At 41.5% G+C, this 21,272-nt stretch overlaps 1 protein-coding gene across 1 annotated transcript in view; it reads left to right on the forward strand.

Annotated features, from left to right (window-relative positions):
• The window catches only part of pcgf3 (polycomb group ring finger 3), a 74,857-nt gene extending 54,635 nt beyond the window's left edge, over positions 1 to 20,222 (forward strand). Inside the window, exons 7-10 of the mRNA XM_087846909.1 lie at positions 4,793 to 4,881; positions 9,507 to 9,644; positions 12,875 to 12,955; positions 14,534 to 20,222. Coding sequence (XP_087703035.1) covers positions 4,793 to 4,881; positions 9,507 to 9,644; positions 12,875 to 12,955; positions 14,534 to 14,581 — 356 coding nt within the window. The 3' untranslated portion in view covers positions 14,582 to 20,222. The remainder of the gene's footprint in view (positions 1 to 4,792; positions 4,882 to 9,506; positions 9,645 to 12,874; positions 12,956 to 14,533) is intronic.
• Positions 20,223 to 21,272: the final 1,050 nt, after the last annotated feature.

Raw genomic sequence — 21,272 nt, forward strand, 5'->3', positions numbered from 1 at the left:
ATGGCTCCTCTGAGTCATGCCCCACGTCCCACTCCAGGACACGGGGGGCAATGCCAACAATTCTTCGCCCCAACTGGAAAAATAATAATAATAATAATAATGAGGTTTTCTGGTTTTAAACTACTCAACAAAAAACTACTTTTTACTCTATTTTAAAATAGACAATACAAATCTAGTTTTAAATTGTGCAGCTGCTGGCCTCTAGCAGCTCTACTGTATTTCTATTTTCTTTTGTTTTGTAGCTCTTAAAGCTGGGTAGATTTCCCAAAACGGTGAAAAATATTAAGTCATAGTCAGAATTTGTTTATCCAGCATCACCGCGAGCAGGCCGGTTTGTTTACTTGAAATCTTTCTCTCCCACCTGAGAAAATGGACGCTTCTCATTAGGTTCCTATCTAAGAATAGCAAACCAAAGTTAACAGATGGTATCGCAGAGATCACACTGCACTAACAACAGGTGACAGTGGGCGCTCTGTAAATGTTGTCCCTGCCAGAGCTGAGCAGTTTTACACTTAATTAAAGGCTCATTTACCCAGAATCTCAAAATTAGGAACTTTTTTTAGGACCTCCTAATCAGCTGAATAAAGTTAACCTCTTCCACTTTATAGAAGACGGATCGACACTTTCTAATCCATGAGCACAGAAGTCCCAACCAGAGGTTGTAATATTTGGAAGAAAGAGTGTGTTTTCAGGAAATAAATGACGCAATGTCTGTTAATTAAACAGATGCAGTACAGACCTGCATGTGGATCTGAATCAGGGACATTGTGAGTCATGTTGGGACCTTAATCCAAATGCTCCCTCAGTGCATTAATACCCTAAAGAGATGAACAATTACAGAACAAAAAAATCACATTTTATTGATTACAGGGGACCAATGGCAGTTCATAATCTGCCTATTTTCTTCCTTAAGTGTTGGCTCTAAGTATGACATATTTGCAGCTTGTTCCTTGACAATGCATAATCCAGCTCTCTTATCAATATGTTCCAAACACTTTCCAAGGCGGCTTAACAGAGTACCTCCAAGCTCTGCATTCAGTCTCACAGTCTCTCACAGAAACTGCAATATTGAGTTATCTGCCAGTAATGTGCTGATTGATTGGAATATACTAAACATTCAAAGCAATATTAGAGATGTTTCTGTGGACTTTCTTGCAAAAAGTGTGTTTTATTCCCAACTGAAGGTTTACTTACATTAAGACAGACAAACGTGGCATGTGCAACAGGCCCAATATTTTAACCACTGGTAACACTGCCATTAAGCTATAATACTGCACGATTTAAGCCTTCGCACGGTAGATCTAAGCCGTGTTAGCTGTGCTTTTAAGTGCATAAGCTGAGTTTTTTTTTCCAAACACTGTTAAAAATCTGGCCTCCTCTAGTATACAGCAGACTCATTTCTCTAAATTACCTTCTTTTCTGAGCACTTTACACAAGAAAATAGGGAGACATGGGACGATGATGAGTCTGTCGAGTGCCCTTTTCTACTTCATGACAATATAAACGCCCACTCACTAACACACAGTTTACTCCAGCTCACTGCCATTACACAGCAGAATCACTCGAAAACGTTGTAGTACATGCCTTTGGGATTCGACTGTTTATAAGAGTTCCCACAAATCATAAACCTGTCAGAGAGTAGATGATTTTTCTGAAACAAAAAGAAATTTTGGAAGAGACTTCTAATCCCCAGACCCAAGCAATCAACCCATTACACGATGCCCTCACCTCGAACAAAAGCCAGGACTTCATGTTTGAGTCACTCAGATGCTCAGGGGTTGTTTGAAGGTGAGGCACAACAATAAGAGCAAGACCCTGGTGATAAGCAATCAGTGAGGCACACTCTGGAGACAATCACCACAGAGACACCAGAGCAGCTCAATAATACTTGGTGGAATTGGTGACAGTTAGCCCAGACAGAAAATGGTCACAGAGGGGTGCTCCCAATAGCATCTACTGTCTGACTAAACTGTCCACACACACACACACACACACACACACACACACACACAAGTTATTACATCCACTGAATCCAGGAAGAACAGACCGAATTTCTTTGTTTTTTAAAGGTTACAGAAAAGCAGTACTTGCCCATGTGGCAATTTTGTCACTACAATGCAATTTTGACTTTGATAACCAAGTTTCATATCTAAAAATTCAATACTACTACAATATCGCAGCCAACAAGAAAATCCCTAGAGAAATATATAAACCTCAGCTGTCCCGGACAACTGTGGAGCATCTGTTTCACAGTGTGAGGTTTGAAATTATCGGGAAGTGTGTTAGATTTAGATATATATCTAAAAGTCTCTACAGCGAGACAGCATGTCATTTTTGAAAATCAAATACTTCGAATGAGACTTCATTTTTAGATGTACCTAAAGTCAAATAAACATCATAATTCTGCCTCACACCTGTAAATGTTTAACCTTTTAACATCCACCAGGTCACTGGCGATTCACTTAGGTTTAGGGTCAGGAGCAGGGTTCGGGTTTTGGACTCCACCAAGGCTGTCCTTTGTTAGCGCTTTTCATGGACAGAATTTCTAAAGGAGTCAAAGGATGAATGGCGTCAGATTCCGAGATCTCAAGATCCGTTCTCTGCTTTAGGCAGAGCATATGGTTCCCTTGGCTTCAACAGGCAATGTTTGGTGACTACAAAAATAGGCTTCCTTCCAAAAATAGGGTGTCTAGACTGTCCATTAGAGAGCGGTGGAGAAGCGGAGTCATTTGGATGGGGGTCAGAGTAGAGCCATTACTCCTTCACACCATAAGGAACAGTTGAGGTGGTTTGGGCATCTTTCTACGATGCCTTCTGGTCTTGTCCTAGGGGAGGTGCTCTGAGCACTGGTGTAACCTTCCTGTATGTTTCTGGTTCGGCACACTGCTGTCTTCACTATTTGCCTTGACCACTTTAGTTTTCTGGGCTCGTGTGGATTCTCGCAACCACTGTGTGTGTTGGTGTTCAGGCTCTGGAGATTCAGGTGGCCCTGATGGGAGTTAGGGTGTTGTCACAGTGTGAACCATCACACCGTCTGTTGTTGTTTCTGCTTGTTTCTCTGTTCCTGCTTGAGTCTTTGGTTTCATTGCTGTGTATTTTGCACTCTTTGAAGGGAGGTGATTGATTGATGCACACATGTTCACAAGTAAAGGTTAGGTGTTCTAGGCAAGTCCTACCAGGAGGAGGGTCAAGGGCAAATCCAAGATGTGCTGGAGATATTATATCACCATTTCCTTGGTGTTCCCTTAGATAAGTTGTGGGAGGTAACCCAGGGGAGGGACGTCTGGGCTTAAAACTGCTGCCCAGCAGCACATGATTGATGGATGTTAGAATAGCAAAGCTCTGACATCATGAGCGCAGTGGGCTGCTGGATTGATGACAATCCATGTGTTAATGCAGATGTGTTCAGAGTTATTTGTTTGTCTTAATAAATTTCAGTTAATATACTAGTGAATGGAAGTAGTTAACTTTAACAGAAGGAAAATGGGTGCAGATCAGTGCATCACGCATACATTTTATGTTATCCAGATGTAAAAACAAAATTGCCTGCCGTTTTACATGATTTGTGATGCAGACCTGTGTGTTCAGATGGGAAAAGCTGCAGAAATGGTGCATCATAGCATAAGCATCCCTTGGGTTTAGCATGTATTCTTTCAAAGCAGTTCGCCAACATTATCTCAGGACAGACGTTGGCAATCAGTTCAGGATGCTGTCTGAAATTGCCCCTTGTCATGTGTAGAACACAGCAGGAGCCAGCCTGGGTCAAATGCATTCTCGCCTTCAGAAATATGGTTTGCTTTAGGCGAGGGTGCTGCCTCCATAGAACACGGGGGAGGCAGGAAATGAGGCGTTTACTTGCTCGCTGTGAACACTATGCGTTCAATCGGGCATCATGCAGAGTTTACACTAGGAAGCTGGCAGGTTGAAGACAACTTGATGTCCAATTTGGCTACATTTGAAATTTGCTGTAGCTTGTCTGGCTTATTTGGTTTTAGAAATTTGCAGTAATTGTTAGATCCCTTCCTGCCTACTTCTGGTAACAAACTGTATGTAAAGCAAGTGAAATTCGTATATTAATGCAGGTAACCTTGTTTTCTACTAGAATTAAGTTACAAAAAAAATCTCACCTGTAGCTTGTGTGTGTGCGTGTGTGTAAACTCCAAATATAGCTGACCCAGGGTCTTCAGACTTCTCCCAGTGCCAGACCAAAAGCTCTGCGTGATGCATTATTAAACAGTACCTTACCTGCCTTGTAGCACTCTGCACTACTGAAGGATAATGTGTTCAGCCTGTGAGAAATGCCTTTTTCTTCCTATTTTACCTTAATGTTCACTAGACTGTGCTGCTCTCTCTGAAAGCCAGCATATCCGAGAAAAGGAACAAAGAGCAAACTCAGACAGGTTAAGTTCAGAGCTGAGGTCACTCCTCATGCAGGCCAGAACAACTGAACGCTTTTTATTGATTAGAAGTTCACCTGTGCTAGAGACGTGCCTGCACAGACGATAAGTCATATAAAGGATGCTTTAACACCCTCAAAGATGTAGTTGGTTTACAAATGGGCTTCTGCAGGAGGTGTTTTCACGCTCTAACAGGCACAGTCTGTTTTAAATACTGCAGGGAGACAAACCTGCCTGTTTCCCTGACAAAGCTGTTTTTAACACAGCCACAGTGGACATCAGTAACCCTCAAATCTCTTAACTTGCTAAACATAAAGAGATAATCTGGATTGAGTCCTACAAACAGCATCTTTTTTTTTTCTAACTCTTTGCTTGTTTGTTTGTCTTTTAAACAGGTGATGCCAAATCAGAAGACACAGCCAATAAGGAGGCAGGAGAGGAGAAACCAGAGGAGGACAACGACTATCACCGTAGTGACGAGCAGGTAAGCCTGACGGACGGCAACATTTGCTCCTTGTTTCCTGCCTCCGGGGCCTTCTCGAGTGGCAGCCTCTCTTGTACTTTGTTGCATTTCAGAAAGGCACATCCCCCCCTTGCTTTGAGATATCGGCCTCCGTTCTGGCACAATCTTAATCCTCAGACCTCACTGTCAACTGTTTTTTTAAATTCCAGATACTTTTTGCTGAAGAGAAAGTCTTTGTGAAAACTGTTGACAGCAAAGTCTGAGGATAATTCAGGCCATCGGGGACATTATGGTGTTACGGCACCGGGAAAAACAGAAAACCCAAACATAATCCTGTCCTTTGCTTTATTAGTACAGAAATGGATCTAAGGAGATATCTGCTTTGTTAGATACCACAGCACTTGAGTTGTTTTCAGTCTAATTATGTTTTATATTTTGCACAAAAGTCCACAAGGCAGGGAAGTATATATTTTTTTTCCTTTGAGCAGATACTGGAAGTGAATCGGGTAAAATAATTATGGGTTACAAAGCATTGTGTCAGGAACAAAAGCACCAAGGAATAAAAATACTGTTTGTGATAATTGTTTGTACAATTGCCTTAAAAGCCTGAACATCAATTATTGCCTTTATAAAAGTGGCCCCCTTGTGGTTTACCAGGCTGTTTCACAATTACTGGGTTCTTTTGTCTTTCGGCTGTTTGATTTGCACGGAGCCACACAGACACCACAGACACACCACTGCTACCCACTGAACATATTTAAAATGAAAATGGGCTTTTTCTTGATTCCATTTGTATTCCGGCGCGTTCTTAAGCCCTGAAAAGTGTCATTAATAATGCAGCGAGAGTGGAGTTACTATTGTTGCCGGACAGACGCCATGTGGAAATAATGGCTCGCTGTTTGTTGTACAGGCTGAAAAATTAATCTTGTTCGAGTTTTAGCTGTTGCTTTTCTAAAGAATTGGATTTATATTTAAAAAAACAAAACAACCACTTCTTTGCTGCCATGTGGGAAAAACAGGCCGCCCTGATGAGGGTGAAGATCTTGCCCTTTGGATACTCGGCAGCAGTGCAGAATGCACTCGGAATAGCTAATACAGTGGGCTGCGTGAGCTGAATGCAGTGATGTCAGATGTAACTCAGAAGGGTGGGAAGGGAAAATAACATGAGAGATGGAAAAGAGACGAAGTGTAGGAGAGAGAGGTGATATCAGGTCACCATGCAGGGGGTGAGGTGATCATAAATACGATTCTCTGGGTTTTATGTCGGAGGGAAGTCTAATGTGAGATGATGGAAAAGTGAGCCTCATCAGAACATGCAGAAAGGAAATGGCTGAAATAAGAGGATGATGATGGTGCACACTCTTAAAAGTAGGGAGCTTTTAGACCAGCAGGGAGTGAAAAGAAGAAAAGGGGGAAAAAGCCCTTTCACTCAAAAATACAACCTTGATTTGAGGAAGGCTGCTGCATTGATGAGAACGGCCGCTGACACAGTGATGTGGCAGGAAATCATAATACAGAGTGTCATCCTGCATACATTGACCAGTCGGATAAATGCAAGCACACGCTGCTGGCAGATCACATTATCACTGGAGTGGTGTTTTTCTGAAGTCACCTTTATAGTCATTTATACTTTGTGTGAAAAAGGGCTACTCCTGCTGTCAAAACTGCAGTTTGCTACTTATTCTATATATGGAAGTGATGTTTGTGGAGGTGCTTGCTGTATCCAGGACTTCATATTTAGGCTTCATTCGTGTAATATCATGTACTTTGATTGACAAACCAAGTTCCAAAAATGCTGAGATGATGTATAAGATGTAAATCAGTGCAGTGCCGTATTTGCAAACAATTTTACCTTTTGTTTGGATTTTCTGGACAGCACGGAGAGAGTAAAGCTCAAATATGCAGAGCTAACTGTTGTGGTTGAGACCCTCGGGATAAAGGAGCAGCTGAAAGAAGCTTTATTGGGGGTTTTGGTCATTTTACTTAAAAAAAAAAAAAATATATATTCTCGTTGAAGTAATTTGATGGCATGGCTCTGCAAAACGGGATGTTGCATCTCTGAGCAGATGGAAGTGAAAACAGCAGTTTCAGTCGGGGGGAATGAAGATGAACAGCAATTTTCTCCCAGAAATCGAGAACAACCAGCAGGCGTTGTGAGCATGCATGGAAGACTTCCAGAACGCTCCCCCGCTGTCTTCTGGACGACCTTTTAGAGTATAACCTTGGGGTGTTGCTAGGCGAGAAAGAAACTTGCAACAAGCTCATCTAAAAAGGGAGAAACGAAATTCCCGATAAAAGCTGCAATTAATCAGAGCAGCCTACTTTTGCAGCAAAGCATGAAGCTCGTTTCTGAGGTTAATGTTTCTAGACGAGGTATAAAGTCTCCAGATGGGGTCACCTTCAGGCTCATATCAAATTTTGATAGAGTCAGAACAGATTGTGTAAATTTAATAAACTACAGCTATCTTGGATTTAAAGAGTCTACTTTGGAGACATTTGCGATAGAAGCTTTGCTCTGAATTATTTATTGATGTCTCCAAATGTAATTTATCAGAGATCCAAATTCAAAATGCACACAGACAAACTTTTACTCCACACAGAAGAAGGTGCAGATAGAAATGTTGCATCAGCGCTCTGCAACCATTCGGGACTCGGCAACATGGTGTAAAGCTTTCACTTCATGACTCCTGAAGGCTCGTGCGATATTTTCTTGATACGCCTCTCCCTTGCATCATCACGTCTGTGTGTTTAGCTGAAGCGGGAGTCACTAATCTATTTTAATGTAATGAAACTGCCTTGCGGCCCGCTATCAAGCTGCCGTGGAGTCCAGATCACTGCTAAGGGTTTTATTTTACATTATGAGCCTCCCTCATTGCCAGCACCACTGGAAAGCAGATATATTATGAATCTGGGTTTTGCTTATTGAAGGGCAGGCTGCTCACTGAAGCGATGCCAGTGTTTACTTGAGAGCAGAGATGATTTCCAAGTTTAAACAGAAACCAGGGTAATGTTAGCTCTCTCCATCTCAAAAGAGAAAGATGAAAAGAGGAAGAGGAACACCCACAAATGAATAAATCCAACGCTTCTGCCTTTGTCTCTTGATATGTGCCGCTGGAGCCCAGTAGCAGTAATGCATTCTGACTCCCGCTACCATCCACTGCCAAAAACCACCTACCATGTTACCTTGGGGGGGTGGGGAGACAAATGAATGGGCCAATGGCATTAAGTGTCGGTCGTGTGAAAGAAGCCAATAAACAAAACAAAACAAAAAAAACAGCAGCAGAGGTTCAGTGAGATGTTGTGAGGAAGCAGAGGAGGAAATCAACACCAGCTTCAGGTTGAGGTTTTATGAGAAGGTGGGTGAAACGAGCTACAAATCCACCTGAAGTCTTCGGTTTCTTCACACATACCGTGTGAGCTGAATCGATCCCTGCGGCCGGGCTTCTTGGTTTCATGTCTTTGCAAAAGAGATGCTGTAGAAAGGTGGAAATATGTTTGTTACCGGCTACAATTCTGGTTACACAGCCAAAACTAAATTGTTGAATGGATTATAAATGGAAGGCAAACCAAATATTGTGGTTGTTCACAGCCTCAGTGACAACAAAAACTGACAAATGGGGCTTAAAGGCTGTTTAGTTATCCAGACTGAAAGCATTTCTGTCATTCTTTAAAAGCAGCATTGAAGATTGAAGCGGTTTTTACAATGTTGGTATAAATCAGGTTTGGCGATTGTCAGCCATCTCTGTCTTCACTGGACGGTTACCTGCTTTATACGTTTATAAGCACAATCAACGAAACCTCAGCTTTGTACCAAGCTTTTTAATGTCTACTTCAGCCGAGTTGGATAATTTTCTCACATTCAGCTCTGCTGGGTGAAAAGTTCACAGCTGCAGGACTTGTGAATTCTGCCATGAGGTTTTTGACCTTTGCGGAGGTGGGAATTTTGACCTTTACGTGCTGCCAGGTGAAACTTTCTGGGCTTCTCAAAGTAAGAAGGTGGTTCTTATGAGGACTGCAGATGTCTAAGTTGTTCTGAACTTTCTTTTAAACCACAGGTGTCGAACTCCAGGCCTCGAGGGCCGGTGTCCTGCTAGTTTTAGATGTGTCCTTAATCCAACACAGCTGATTTAAACGGCTAAATTGCCTCCTCAACATGTCTTGAAGTTCTCCAGAGGCTGGTAATAAACTAATCATTTGATTCAGGTGTGTTGACCCAGGGTGAGATCTAAAACCTGCAGGACACCGGCCCTCGAGGCCTGGAGTTTGACACCCCTGCTCTAAACCAAAGTGTTTATATATTTATTTATATTTAACTTTACACACATGACTACAGTTTGACTGTGAAACAGCAGCATTTGAAACAGCTTGAGGCAGTTTGTTTTGTAGATTATAGGCTCTGTCAATCATGTAACACTAGATTCACGATGACATTCAGATCAGGGCTCTGCAGTGGACACACTCCACATTGTCACTGATGCTAGCTCTAGCACTGCCCTACTACTTGCTCTTTAAAAGGAACCTTGCGATCCCTCCCTTGCAGCACTTTAACATGAAACAGTTCTTAATGGCCTTATAAAATGATAAGATCATGTACCCACACTTCAGTGGACGCAGGATTTAAATCCTCATCTTCTGTCTCCTAACAGGTCAGCATCTGCTTGGAGTGCAACAGCAGCAAGCTTCGCGGTCTGAAGCGCAAGTGGATCCGCTGTTCAGCACAAGCCACGGTTCTCCACCTCAAGAAGTTCATTGCCAAAAAGCTTAACCTGACATCATTTAATGAGGTACAGATAATATCACACTCCACCAGCCTGGGAAACGCAATGATGACAGGGAAATGAGTCTGTCACGAACTAAATGTAGTTTTAGTGTAAAATTAAAGCTGTAAAGGAAGCAGTTCAAGAGGAAACACTCCCCCCCTCAGCGCTTGTTATCTCCATGTTGATAACCTTGAGAGTCTGCATCACTCTGATCCTTTTATTGCTCAAAGCTAGACTTAACTTGTACATTTGACGCTTTCTACTAGCCTTAATTACAAAGGAACAGAAATGGCTTCATATGTTTGTTCTTGGAGTTTAAATTAATCCTCATTTTATCTGATGCTGAGCCTCAGTGAGACCCTTAAGGCCATTCTCGGTCTGAAAGGAGCTGTTTTTGCTACTCCCCCTCCCCTTAAACCAACTATATTGTCATTAGTTGCCCCTTTGTAAACAGAAAGTTTGAACAGCAAGTGGGTGGGGCTTCTGTGCCCAGTCATATTAGGAATATCTTTGACATTGTTCAGAATCAGTAGTGGGTTAAAGCTAAAAAGCTGCTAGAAGCTGAGAATCACAAGCAGCCTGACCAGCAGCTAGAAGCGTGGCCTGCACCCTGACACCATCATTTCAAACATTATAAATCCAAACCTGAAAAACTCCACAAAACCCCACGACCATGACACTTACAGGCTTTCTTTCCAGGAAGTTTTACAATAATTCCTATAGTAGTTTGTGATTAAACATCAAGATTGCGGATTACTGCTTTTAGTCATTTTAATTCTTGTTCTTACAAAAACATTGTGTTTCTTTTTCCAGAAATGGATTTGTAGCAAATTGGAACAAATCTCTTAATTCTTGGCGCTTGTTTTACGTTTTCGGAGCACCAGCTGGCCCGTGTGGGCCCCGCGTATCAGAAAGTTTTAGTTAATTGCAAGAAATTGCATAAAAGGTCACTTTATTGTAATTCTTCTGTACTGACTCATACAATGCCTTTTGTGTTTGTTATATTTAGCAGGAAACAAGCCCATATGAGATCTAATTTTTCTATTAATTATCGTTACCACCCTGTTATAAGCAGCGGGAGATGGGAGGGTGGAGGGGAGTAGGCGATAATTTGACAGATGGATTTTTCGATTGAATCATCAGTCGCCTCCTTGTCGTCTATTTTTCTGTTTTCTCCGTGTCTTTTTTTTCTTTTTCTTTTTCTTTTTTTTTTTAAACTGGCTGTCACAGAGATGAGTGGGAAGGCTCCATCATATCGTCGGCCTCCATAACACAGCTTTGGCGAGGCGGATGCTCTCCCAGCCAGCCATTGTTGTCCTATCTACTGACTATCAAAAGATGTTGTTTGAAACGATTTCTGCTTTCAATGCCGAGCCGAGCGCAGAGCATTGTCAGGGAGCAGTACACCAGTTACTCATTGATCATGTTTGTAAACCCATCATTGTGGCCACGTCATCTGAATGTCTCTGCAGGAAGTGTTTCCGTCGGATGAAACGAGGATAAAAGGAATGCCCAAAATGGAGGAAAATCAGGGATCGATTCCTGGAATCAAATAGATTTTGTTAGGTCTTCTTTGATGACCATATAAAGACAATAAAGATGTTGTTCTTATTATTAAGCATTATAAATGTTACAAGAATAAGCACATTTTTGGCATTTAAAAGACTATATCTTGGAAAAAGCTAATCTTCCAATCTTAAAGTTTCACATATACGAGATGCATTTTTAAAAAAAATCCATTAATTACTTTTTTTTTTTTTACACACTCTAAAATCAGTCCCTGTTTTTAGCTGTGTTTAATCCATTTTTTAAACTTTGTGTGATTTCAGTTCAATAGCTGTGGAAACTAGTTCACAACAGCAGTCGCCTCAGAATGCTTTGAACTGTAAATGCAATAACAGAAAATGAACCAAGCACTTGGCAGCTGTGGAGACGAAGAACTCCCTTTAAACAGGAAGAGACGTCCAGCCAGGCTTAGGCCCGGGCAGCAATCAATCACTGATCCATGCTGTAACTATAAGCTTTGTGAAAAGCCAAACTTAATTTTAAAAGTCCCAAATCCAACGTGGGAAACTGGTTCCACAGGAACACGGGAGCCTGAAAGATGAAGGCTCTGCCTCCCGCTCTACTTTAAGGAGCTCCGGGAAACACAAGCCCGGGGCTCTGAGAGGGATGAGTGCTCTATTGGGGGTCTTTAAGTTATGATGGGACCTGATTATTCAAGAATTTTAAATTAAATTCTGGTTTTAACAGGAAGGCAATGAAGAGAATCTAATATGGACGGGATGACTCTCTTACTCATTCCTGTTAATACTCTGTGACATTTCAGGCTTGTCAGGAAGGTTTTAGAGCAACCTCATAAGGAATTACAACAATTCAGCCCTTTAAGTAGCAAATGAATGGACAAGTTTCCCAGCATCACTACAAATGATTCATTTAGTTTAAAATCTCATAGAACAAAATTCAGAAGATCACAGTTTTGCTTTGATTGGTTTTGTGTGCCAGATTCTGGTTTCCTTCTTAGATTGCTTTTTAATTTTTTTCATTCAGCATCTCATTTTTCTGATTTTCATTGTGAGCATCTCTGTTTAGATAATGATGATTTAATAAGTTTCTTCAGGGTTTATGGGTAAAAAGCATCTTAGCTGTGCAATTCAATTTTAGATTTATGTTTTTGTTTTGTTTTGTCAGACAGAAAACCTGATTGGAGAATGAAATTCTTCCCCTGAATTGCATCCTCCAATCAGACCTGGACAGTTTCAACTCCTCCCAGCCTTAAAATGTGCTCTCTGTGAGAGCCAGCAGGTGGCGCTGTGGCAGTGTCCCTCCCCAGCCTTCACTTTCTCTCCCTCCCTGCGTGCCTCTCAGTATTGATTGGCAGATGCAGATGCGAGGAGCTGCTCAGAAGAATATCAATGCCGGCTTCACGGGGGAGCGGTAGATTTGGCGAGCCGGCATCGTGTTCAGTATCGAACTTTTGGATTCTCTGTGCGGGTGCCAGGGGCCACTCAATGTCAAAATGAGCCCCCCACTCACCCATCCACCCACCCAGCTACATCTCCAGGAAACACTGATGTTAGAATAGAAAGAAAGAGGGGAAAATAGTAGAGTTTCACTTTGTCCTCGCACTAAACAGCAGAGACCTCCAGCATACGCCGCTCATATTAACGTCATGTTGTTAACTACTCTAACTACTCTTGCACAAATTGGGTCAGATATCGTTCAGTAATTTGTTTCTGTGCTTCTTTTCTCAGCTGGACATTTTATGCAACGAGGAAATCTTGGGGAAGGACCACACTTTGAAATTTGTTGTTGTTACAAGATGGAGATTTAAGGTAAAAGACAAATTGAGTTTGAGACTGGTATTACCAGTAATATCCAGTTGAATTGATTTCACTGAAATGGTTTTGCTATGTGGACACTTATCAACTGAAAACCAATCAGCTGACTACAGACTGTTCATGCATTGATAGAACCAGTTAATATTGGCGACTTTTCCCCAGAAGTAAACTCCAATAGTCTGATGCATTTCCGGGTTATACTTTTACTGAACAGCCATCAGGCAAGCATGCTTTCACCACATGCCATAGCTCCATTTGGTTAACTAGCACAAGCAACATGAGTAACAGTTAGCATCTCATTAGATTAAGCTAGTTATCAAAGCTGCTTGTTAGCTGCTGTTATTCCTTCTGCATATCATATTTAATTCAATTCAGTTTTACTTATATAGCACCAAACTACAACAGCAGTCACCTCAAGGCGCTTTATACTGTAAGGTAGACCCTACAATAATAGCATTTACACAGATGGTGCTTCAATTTGTAAGAAAAACTGAATTTGAACACAGAGTTTGGCCAACATATCTACAGTGTTTGCTGCAGCAGTGAAGCAGTCCTTTGGTTTCTCTGGCTGATGTAATCTTCTTGTCTAGAGTCTATACCATATACCTGCCTTTATGAGTACCCAGTGAAATTTCAGTTGTGCAGCGTAGGTCACAAAAACCTTCCTAGAAGGACGTCTTCCCAATTGCTTTTCAAGCTTGTTTGGAAGTTATACAGTATGTAAGTTTATTAGATCACCTATTATAAAAACAAAAACACACAGACTGTAAAAATCTGTCAAAAACTGGTTTAAAATAAAAAATAATTAAGTAATAAGTTGTTTGTGAAGGTTCTCAGTCATCCAGGTCATCGTAGTCAAAGGAGCTTGCAAAGAAAAGCGTCTGGACTTCTTTAAGTTGCTTGAAGACGTTTCACCTCTCATCCGAGAAGCTTCTTCAGTTCTAAGGTCAAATGGTGGGGAGTCCCAGATTTAAACCTAGTGGGAGTATCCCCCCACAGAGGGACAAAAGGACCCCCTGATGATCCTCTAATCGCCTGAGCCAAGGTGTGAAACTGGGTGTGGGTCCCAATCATTTGACCTTAGAACTGAAGAAGCTTTTCGGATGAGAGGTAAAATGTCTTCAAGCAACTTAAAGAAGTCCAGACGCTTTTCTTTGCAAGCTCCTTTGACTAAGTAATAAGTTCACATTTTTGTACTCAAATCTGCAAACTAGACTTCTTTTAATTAATCGAGTGTAACATCCGGCTTCTTGAAAATGAGGACAAATTATGTTCTTAAAGCGACTTCCCCAAATTCAAGGACTTGTGTTCCAGTTAACAGTGGCGTAAACACAGACATGTGTTGATACATCACGTCTCCACCTGTAACAGTACAACTATGTCTCTGCTGTAGGTGGAAACCCATTTAGTCTGTCATAAATCTGTTATTTCTCGTAGAAGAACCTAAACTATAGCACTTAAACATTAGCATCATATTTTCTAAGCCAATCCATGCTTCAGTGCAGTTAATAAGCTAATTGTGAATGATTTATGGCCTTTTGCTCGAGCTTGTGTTTTGCTTGTTCCTTGCAGAAATCCCCCCTCCTGCTCCATTACAGACCCAAGATGGATCTGCTGTAGCTACAACGGACACAGTGGTTGTTTTTTATTTTTCTTTCTGGCCCAGTGGCCGCGGACTGTGCCGAAACCTTTTTAATTTATGCAAAGACGATCAACCAACACCAAGCAAACGCCCGACGGTAAAAGTCAACACAAGCCAGCAAACGTCCATCTAACGGGGAGGGAAAGTGGGACAAACCGACACAAACTGGCCGCCTCTCCAGCACAGACACTGCAACACTGGCGTGTGTTTTTAGAAACTAAAACAACCATTTTTTTCCCTGGTCTGCTACATCCTACATATGTGAACGAAAAAAAAAAGAAAAAAAAATATGGAGAAAAAGCATATATTTATACTTTTGTACAGAAGAGACACACGGAACCAAGACACTACTGGTGCTCTGTTTACACGCAAACAAGATGTCGGGAATCGTGTGACCGTCTTTTCCAGCTCCATGCAGACTTCATCCTCCTGAGATGATGGCTGAGCGGAGAACAGGATTATTTTTTTTTTTAATATAAAAAGGTGTTTTGTTCTTTTCACACCGCACTCGACACGTCTTGGGAGCACAGAAAGTATATGGAGAAATTTATATAACAGGCATCAAATTTAAGCTGTTTATCAAGTCTCTGATTTCCCTTCTTTTTTTTTTTTTTTGGTTTAAATTTCATTTTGTTGGCTTTGTCTAATTTGCTATTGGGTTCTCAATTGTCAATTGTGAATAGGCTAATTTTTTGTGTAGTTATTTATGTTCTATATACCAATATTGTACATAAAATGTCATTACAGAGAGAGAAAGAGATTGAAGAGAGACTTTAGACTGTTAAAAGAGAGTGGATCCCAGAAGTGCTATCTATATGTTGGGCAATAAATGTCCAGAGGTGATAAATTAGGATTTTTAAAGACAGACTCACTATCAGTATCAAATTATATAAATGCATTTTTATGTTGTCTGAGAAAGACACAAAACAGCTATATCAAATCCTCTGCCATTTATGTGTATGTGGGGTCTAAATGTGTTCCTTTGCCCCGATAGACGAACTTTTAGGGGGCCGATGAGGAGAAAGCTTCACCCCAACCTCATTCTTCCCATCTCACCTTCCTTCAGTGGAACACATTTATTGTTAATTTTAGTTATATTAACACATTTTAACATTACACAAAACACTCATGTCCGTAGATGCCTGGAAGACGTTTCATTTTTTAAACATTGTTTTCGGTACCCACCGTGCAGTCTTTTAATATCCGTCCCTGTGTTTCTGTAGTCTTTCAGTGGCAGCAGCACCAGGCAGGTGTGTGCCCATACCACCCACATGTTTACAGCTTTTGGTTTGAGCTGCTAGCTGTAGATGTTTTTTGGCACCCTCCATCCTTCCAGACATTTCCTTCAGCTCCATTTTTACTGCAGAGCTACCGAATCTGCAAGGTAGAAATGTAGAGATACAGATAAACTCCCTCATCTTAACAGCCTCAGTGACGGTCTTATTCTAGTTTCTTTTTTATGGTGAACATGGAAGGGAAGTGACATTTATTATAAACTTCAAGCTCGTCTCTTCAGATGGATTCAAACGTCACAGATGTGCCAGTTCTGCAAACATGAGTGCAGGTTAGCGATATCGCTGTTTTCCATTTCTGGGTTATACTTTGGTTAGTTCTCACTGCCAGCTGAAGAGCAAAGGTGCAAAGTCTTTAAACGCATCAATACGACAGCATTTCTGAAAGATAAGTGAATATTTTTAGGCTCGTAATCACACACAAAACTAAAGAAAATCAGTATAAAACTTGGATTTTCCTTTTTTTTCTTCTTTCTTTTTTTTCCCTTTTTTGCAGAGTAGCCAGTGTTCAATATTGTTGACTTAACAAGACGATTTTATGAGTCTTTTTGAAAGAAATATCGTGCAAATTCAGGTTTCTCAGCGAGGAGGCTGAGGTTTTTTTGAACATTTTGATAATGAAATGACTGCTGTTTGGTCATTTGGTGCTTATAGATGTGTGTTTCTGACCTTGAGGAGGATTGTTCCTCATGCGGGAGCATGCCGTTCTTAACTTTGTGACGCAGAAAACTGATGTTCTGTCAAAAGCAAAATGTCTTAACCCTAAAAATCCTGAACCGAACTGTCTTTGACCACAACTGGATCCCTGCGCAGCGTGTCAGACCTCAAGTAGTCTTACCTCACTGACTTCTCTTATCAGTAATTAAAAACGGCAGTTCAGCTTTTGCGTTGTATCGCCCCACAGCAAGCCGTCTGTCTGTACGCTCATGTGCGGGGTTCCTATGCATCTTCAGATCTCAAAAGTCTGGCGGAGTGATTTGAAATTGGCCGACAAAGCAATGTGTAGGGACTCGTTAGGACCTATGACGTGTGTATTAAATGCATTATAGCCTACAGGTCTGTACAAAACCAGCTCTACCAAAACTCCTTCTGCATGCTTCATTCATGTGCTAACCTTTATGTTTCAAGGACCTTAATTCAGCTACCTTTTGTAGGGTGCTCATTGTTTATGGTTTTTATGTAAATCAGTATTTTATTTTATTATTATTATTATTTTTAAAAAGGTGAAATTTGAATTGGCCTGTCCAGAAATACCTCTCCAGGTATTTCTTCTCCTCCCCTTTGTTCTTCTTAATTTTTTTTACTTGGTCGGAGTCTTGCTACAATAAATTTGCATGCATAGAAGGTGATTAAAAACCAAAAACAATGAGCCTGGCCATGTTCTCAGCTCGTGGAAGAGTGTTGTGTTTGTACTAATCCCTGCAAACGTAATGTAATATCTGTGTGATATTATGTCTTTATAAGTGCAGACTTGGTGTTTTAAAGGCTTATACTGGTTATTTCGTAGTACTCGGACGAGTGTCGAGTACGCTTCCCGGGGCTATCACTGACACTGAGATCTGTGTTTTAAGTCCTCTGGTTTGCAGTCCTAGATCGTAATCGTGTTTTCTGCCGTTCGGCTGTCACAACTCGTTTGGAGTTCTCGTCGTGTTTGGTTGTCACTGATTAAATCTCTTTACTGTAATTCAGCGATTGAGCTGTAAAACACTTGACAAGGTGCTACTGTACTCACGACTACAAACGGAAAAGGTATAACGCAAGACACTGCTCCGGAAACGCCCTTGTGTTTCACATCCGCCTTCAAACGTTCACTTTTTCGCTGCTTTGATCGTTAGTGCTCTCATCCTGGCCACGATCGAGTCTTTCCAAATGTTTCACTCTGAATCATCTCTAAAGCCTTGAGCAGTTTACCTTGATGAAACCTTCTGGATCTGTTGCATTTGTGTGTTGATGAAAACTAAAAATAAAATTTAATGAGCCCAAATAGAACAACTCCAAGGCGTTTTCTGTCACACAAAGAGCAAAGACAATGGTGCGCAGCTTTTAAGTCAAAATTAGAATTGTTTACCCTCTTGTGCTTGTTTTGTTCTGTGACCTGGTGGAAAGGGCGAGATCTTCGCCGCAGTGACAGTCAGGCTGCGTCTCTGCTGCTGGTGCTCTCTATGGTGCTAACAACTACTCGCTTCAAACTTCAGAGACAGAAAGGAACTGTGACGCGAAGCTCTCGCTCTCCTGCCGCCGTACGTGCTCCAGTCCTTGGGCGTCTGATAAAGAAGGCGCTCGATCCCCTCCCTACGTTCAGATTGGGTTTCCCTACTTGTCTAGGCTCGCTTTGGAAAGGAAACAGAGGGAATTTTAAATAAGTCATAGACTGTGACGGGGCTGATGCTGTGACAAATAAAAGTGGTGAGAAATTGGGTGCACCTGCTGCAATTTCGTGCCTCAAAGAGAAACTCGCACTTATTACAGGCTTCACTGGTGAGATGTTTGCGCCTCCGAGTTCGATTGAGTCTCACTCCAATTTCTAACAGATAATTGGCTCTGAAAGACTAGAACATCCATGAATTTAAAGTCGTGTACAGCTGGTTGTGTTTTCGTCTACACGTTTCTCTCAGGAGGTTCGACCTTCTCGCCACCCGTGTGTAGATGACGCTGGCCACATCTTGCGCCAGAACAGATCAGTGTTTGCCTTTTTATTAGGACTAACATTGAGACATCAGTGCTGCTATGCTGACAGGCAGGATAAGAGGCTTCCAGGAGGCTGCAGATGGTGTTGCTATCTGCTCTGAAATGTCTCTGGCTCATCTCTGCTTTGACCCTGATCTCCTGTCAGCCTGTTTGTTAGCTCCTGCTGGGATCTCGGTGAAGCCCGGCCAAAGTTTAGCCGCTTCACGTGGACCGTCGAGTCTGAGCAGAGCGAGTTTGCTCCACCGCCATGACGGGAAGACGAGTAAACAGTTTATTCAGGCCGCTTTGAACAGTTTTCTGAGCTCGGAAACTTTCCTCCTCAGCGGCAGCCGCATTCATTTCAGCTTTCATTTGAGGCTTGTTGGCAGCAGAATTGTTTCTGGCAACTTCAAATGGCTCTCCTGTGTTTACTCTGCTGTAATAAGCGTCCACTCTGGGAGTCTGGTAGCTTTCTTTGTTACCCAGCTCTCTTTCTCCCTCGTTTGAGTTCTCTGCAAGGCGCAGCAATCTCACAGGCTGGCTTTGTGTGCAGCAGAGACTGAGACCTCACTCGTATGAACCACATGAGCCACGTGAACTGAAACGGTCCAAAAAATATAGATTTCGTTTGGCTGGGGTGTCTCTTCAGAGCATTTTGGAGCCGGCAGCCCTCGAGCACACAGCGTCACGCTGCCACAGGTGGTTCAGCTAGAAGAGCAAATGTCTGCTTAAATTATGGATTGTTTTGCCGCTTCGGGTGATTGTTCACTGCCGATCAGGGCAACAAAGTCTCATTTGCAAAGGCGCAGCAGTTGCGAACGACTCCAAACTATCGGCTTTAGCAATTCAGAACGAATCAGTCGTCATCTACTAAATCTCACAATGACATTCCCCTGATGTTATCACCTGATCTGTCCAGTTTTGTATAAATATTTATTTATGCTGAAAAAGTGACCTCTGCAGTAGTTTTTAAGTGTTTGACATTTATGCTCTTGCTCATAATTTTGCAGTTTTTTTTCCCCTTTTCTTTGTGAAACTGAGCAGACTCGTACAGGAAAAATGGCTTAAATTATGACTCATTCCCCCTCTTTCGTATTAAATAAAGTGTCGTCTTCGCAGTGTGTGACAAAACACATGGGTCATATTCATTAGGTCAAGTTTATTAAAAAAAAAAAAAAGGTATGAATGTGGCAATGTGGTTATTGTACTGGCAAGGAAAAGGTGCAATATACAGTTCCCAGATGGTTCCAGCCTTTTTTTTTTTTTTTTTAATTTTGAAATGATTTTTCTTTTTCCAGTCAGGTCCTCAGGTCACTAAATGCCTTCTGGTCCTGAGGGTGACCAGGGAATCTCAGAACATACACTAATGCACCCAAAATTCAAACGACTGGATTTTACTTTAGTCTCTTCTTGTCACAAATACCACAGAATTTTTTTTCTTTTTGGGTTTTGGTTTGCTTTCAGATTAACACAGACTTATTCTGGTGTCCTTTTCCTTGCCTCCTTTTGTATTATTGTTATTTATTGCACATGTAATGAGTTGATCTCCACTGTCATTTAATTCAAGGAGTTTTGGGGCTGGAATTTCTTTCATACAAAACTACAGAAGCTTTTGTCAAAACCTAAGTGTGTATTTCATCAATAAATGCCTTTAAAAGTGCTTCTGGTGCCGTGTTGATTGGATTTCTTTGGATTTGGAAGGCTGCCATCGATTTTGTTTATTTAACGTAGACAAAAAATGGAAAAAGGAAACATTAGAATACACAGGCCATTAGATCAATCTGTACTCACCTGCCACTTTGTAAGGTGCTCCTCTTCAGCTGCCTGCAAACACATCTAATCAGCCAGTCACTTGGCACGAGCGCTATGCATTTAGGCTTGTAGATATTTTAAGTGGTTTTGTAAACCTTAGGGATGCTTCTGCAGGAAAATCGCAGCAGACCAGCCTGTCTGCTATATCCAGAGGATGGCCTGAAAAAGAAAATATCAGACCTTGTTGATGTTAGAGGTCAGAGAAGGATGTTTCGAGCTGAAGGGAAGGATTAGTTCAAAGATATAGTTAAATGTAACCACCTGTGAACATGCAGCAGCAGAAGACGCCGCATATTTGTACTATTGTTATGTTACCAGGAAGTCCATTGAGATGACTTTTACAAGCAAGACCTGATCAAAACAGCAGTGACTTAAAACATCTCAAATGTTACAAATATAACAAAATATAACAATATTAAAGTGACTTTTCAAAGTGAACATCCAGATATCTCCTTCACTGAATTCCTAATTTATGCTTTCGAACTCACCAGTAAATGTAGGCAGTTTAATGTTCGGGCTTTCTGTAAATTCTTCAAGATTACACAGCAGAAGATTCAAAAAAATGCCGCCGGGTTTGACGAGTCTCGATTTTTACTGCAATATTCAGGAAGTAGAGTCAAAATGTAAACAACCATCCTGCTTTGTATCAACAGTTCAGGCTGCTCGTCGTGATGTCATGGTGTGGGGATATTTTCTTAGCACACTTTGGGCCCCTTAAGGCCATCGAGTTGACTGCACTCAAATGGATGGATGTGGTGGAACGGGTAACTGTGTAACGCTACATTATATGGCCAAAAGTATTTACTCACTCATCTAAATCACTGAAATCAGGTCACTTCCAGAATTGGTTATTCTCTAGAGCGCAGTGAATTCCAGCGTGGTACTGTGATAGGATGCC

Source organism: Neolamprologus brichardi, chromosome 2 (assembly GCF_056152115.1).
Source record: "Neolamprologus brichardi isolate AB-2024 chromosome 2, ASM5615211v1, whole genome shotgun sequence".
Taxonomy (NCBI): Eukaryota; Metazoa; Chordata; class Actinopteri; order Cichliformes; family Cichlidae; genus Neolamprologus; species Neolamprologus brichardi.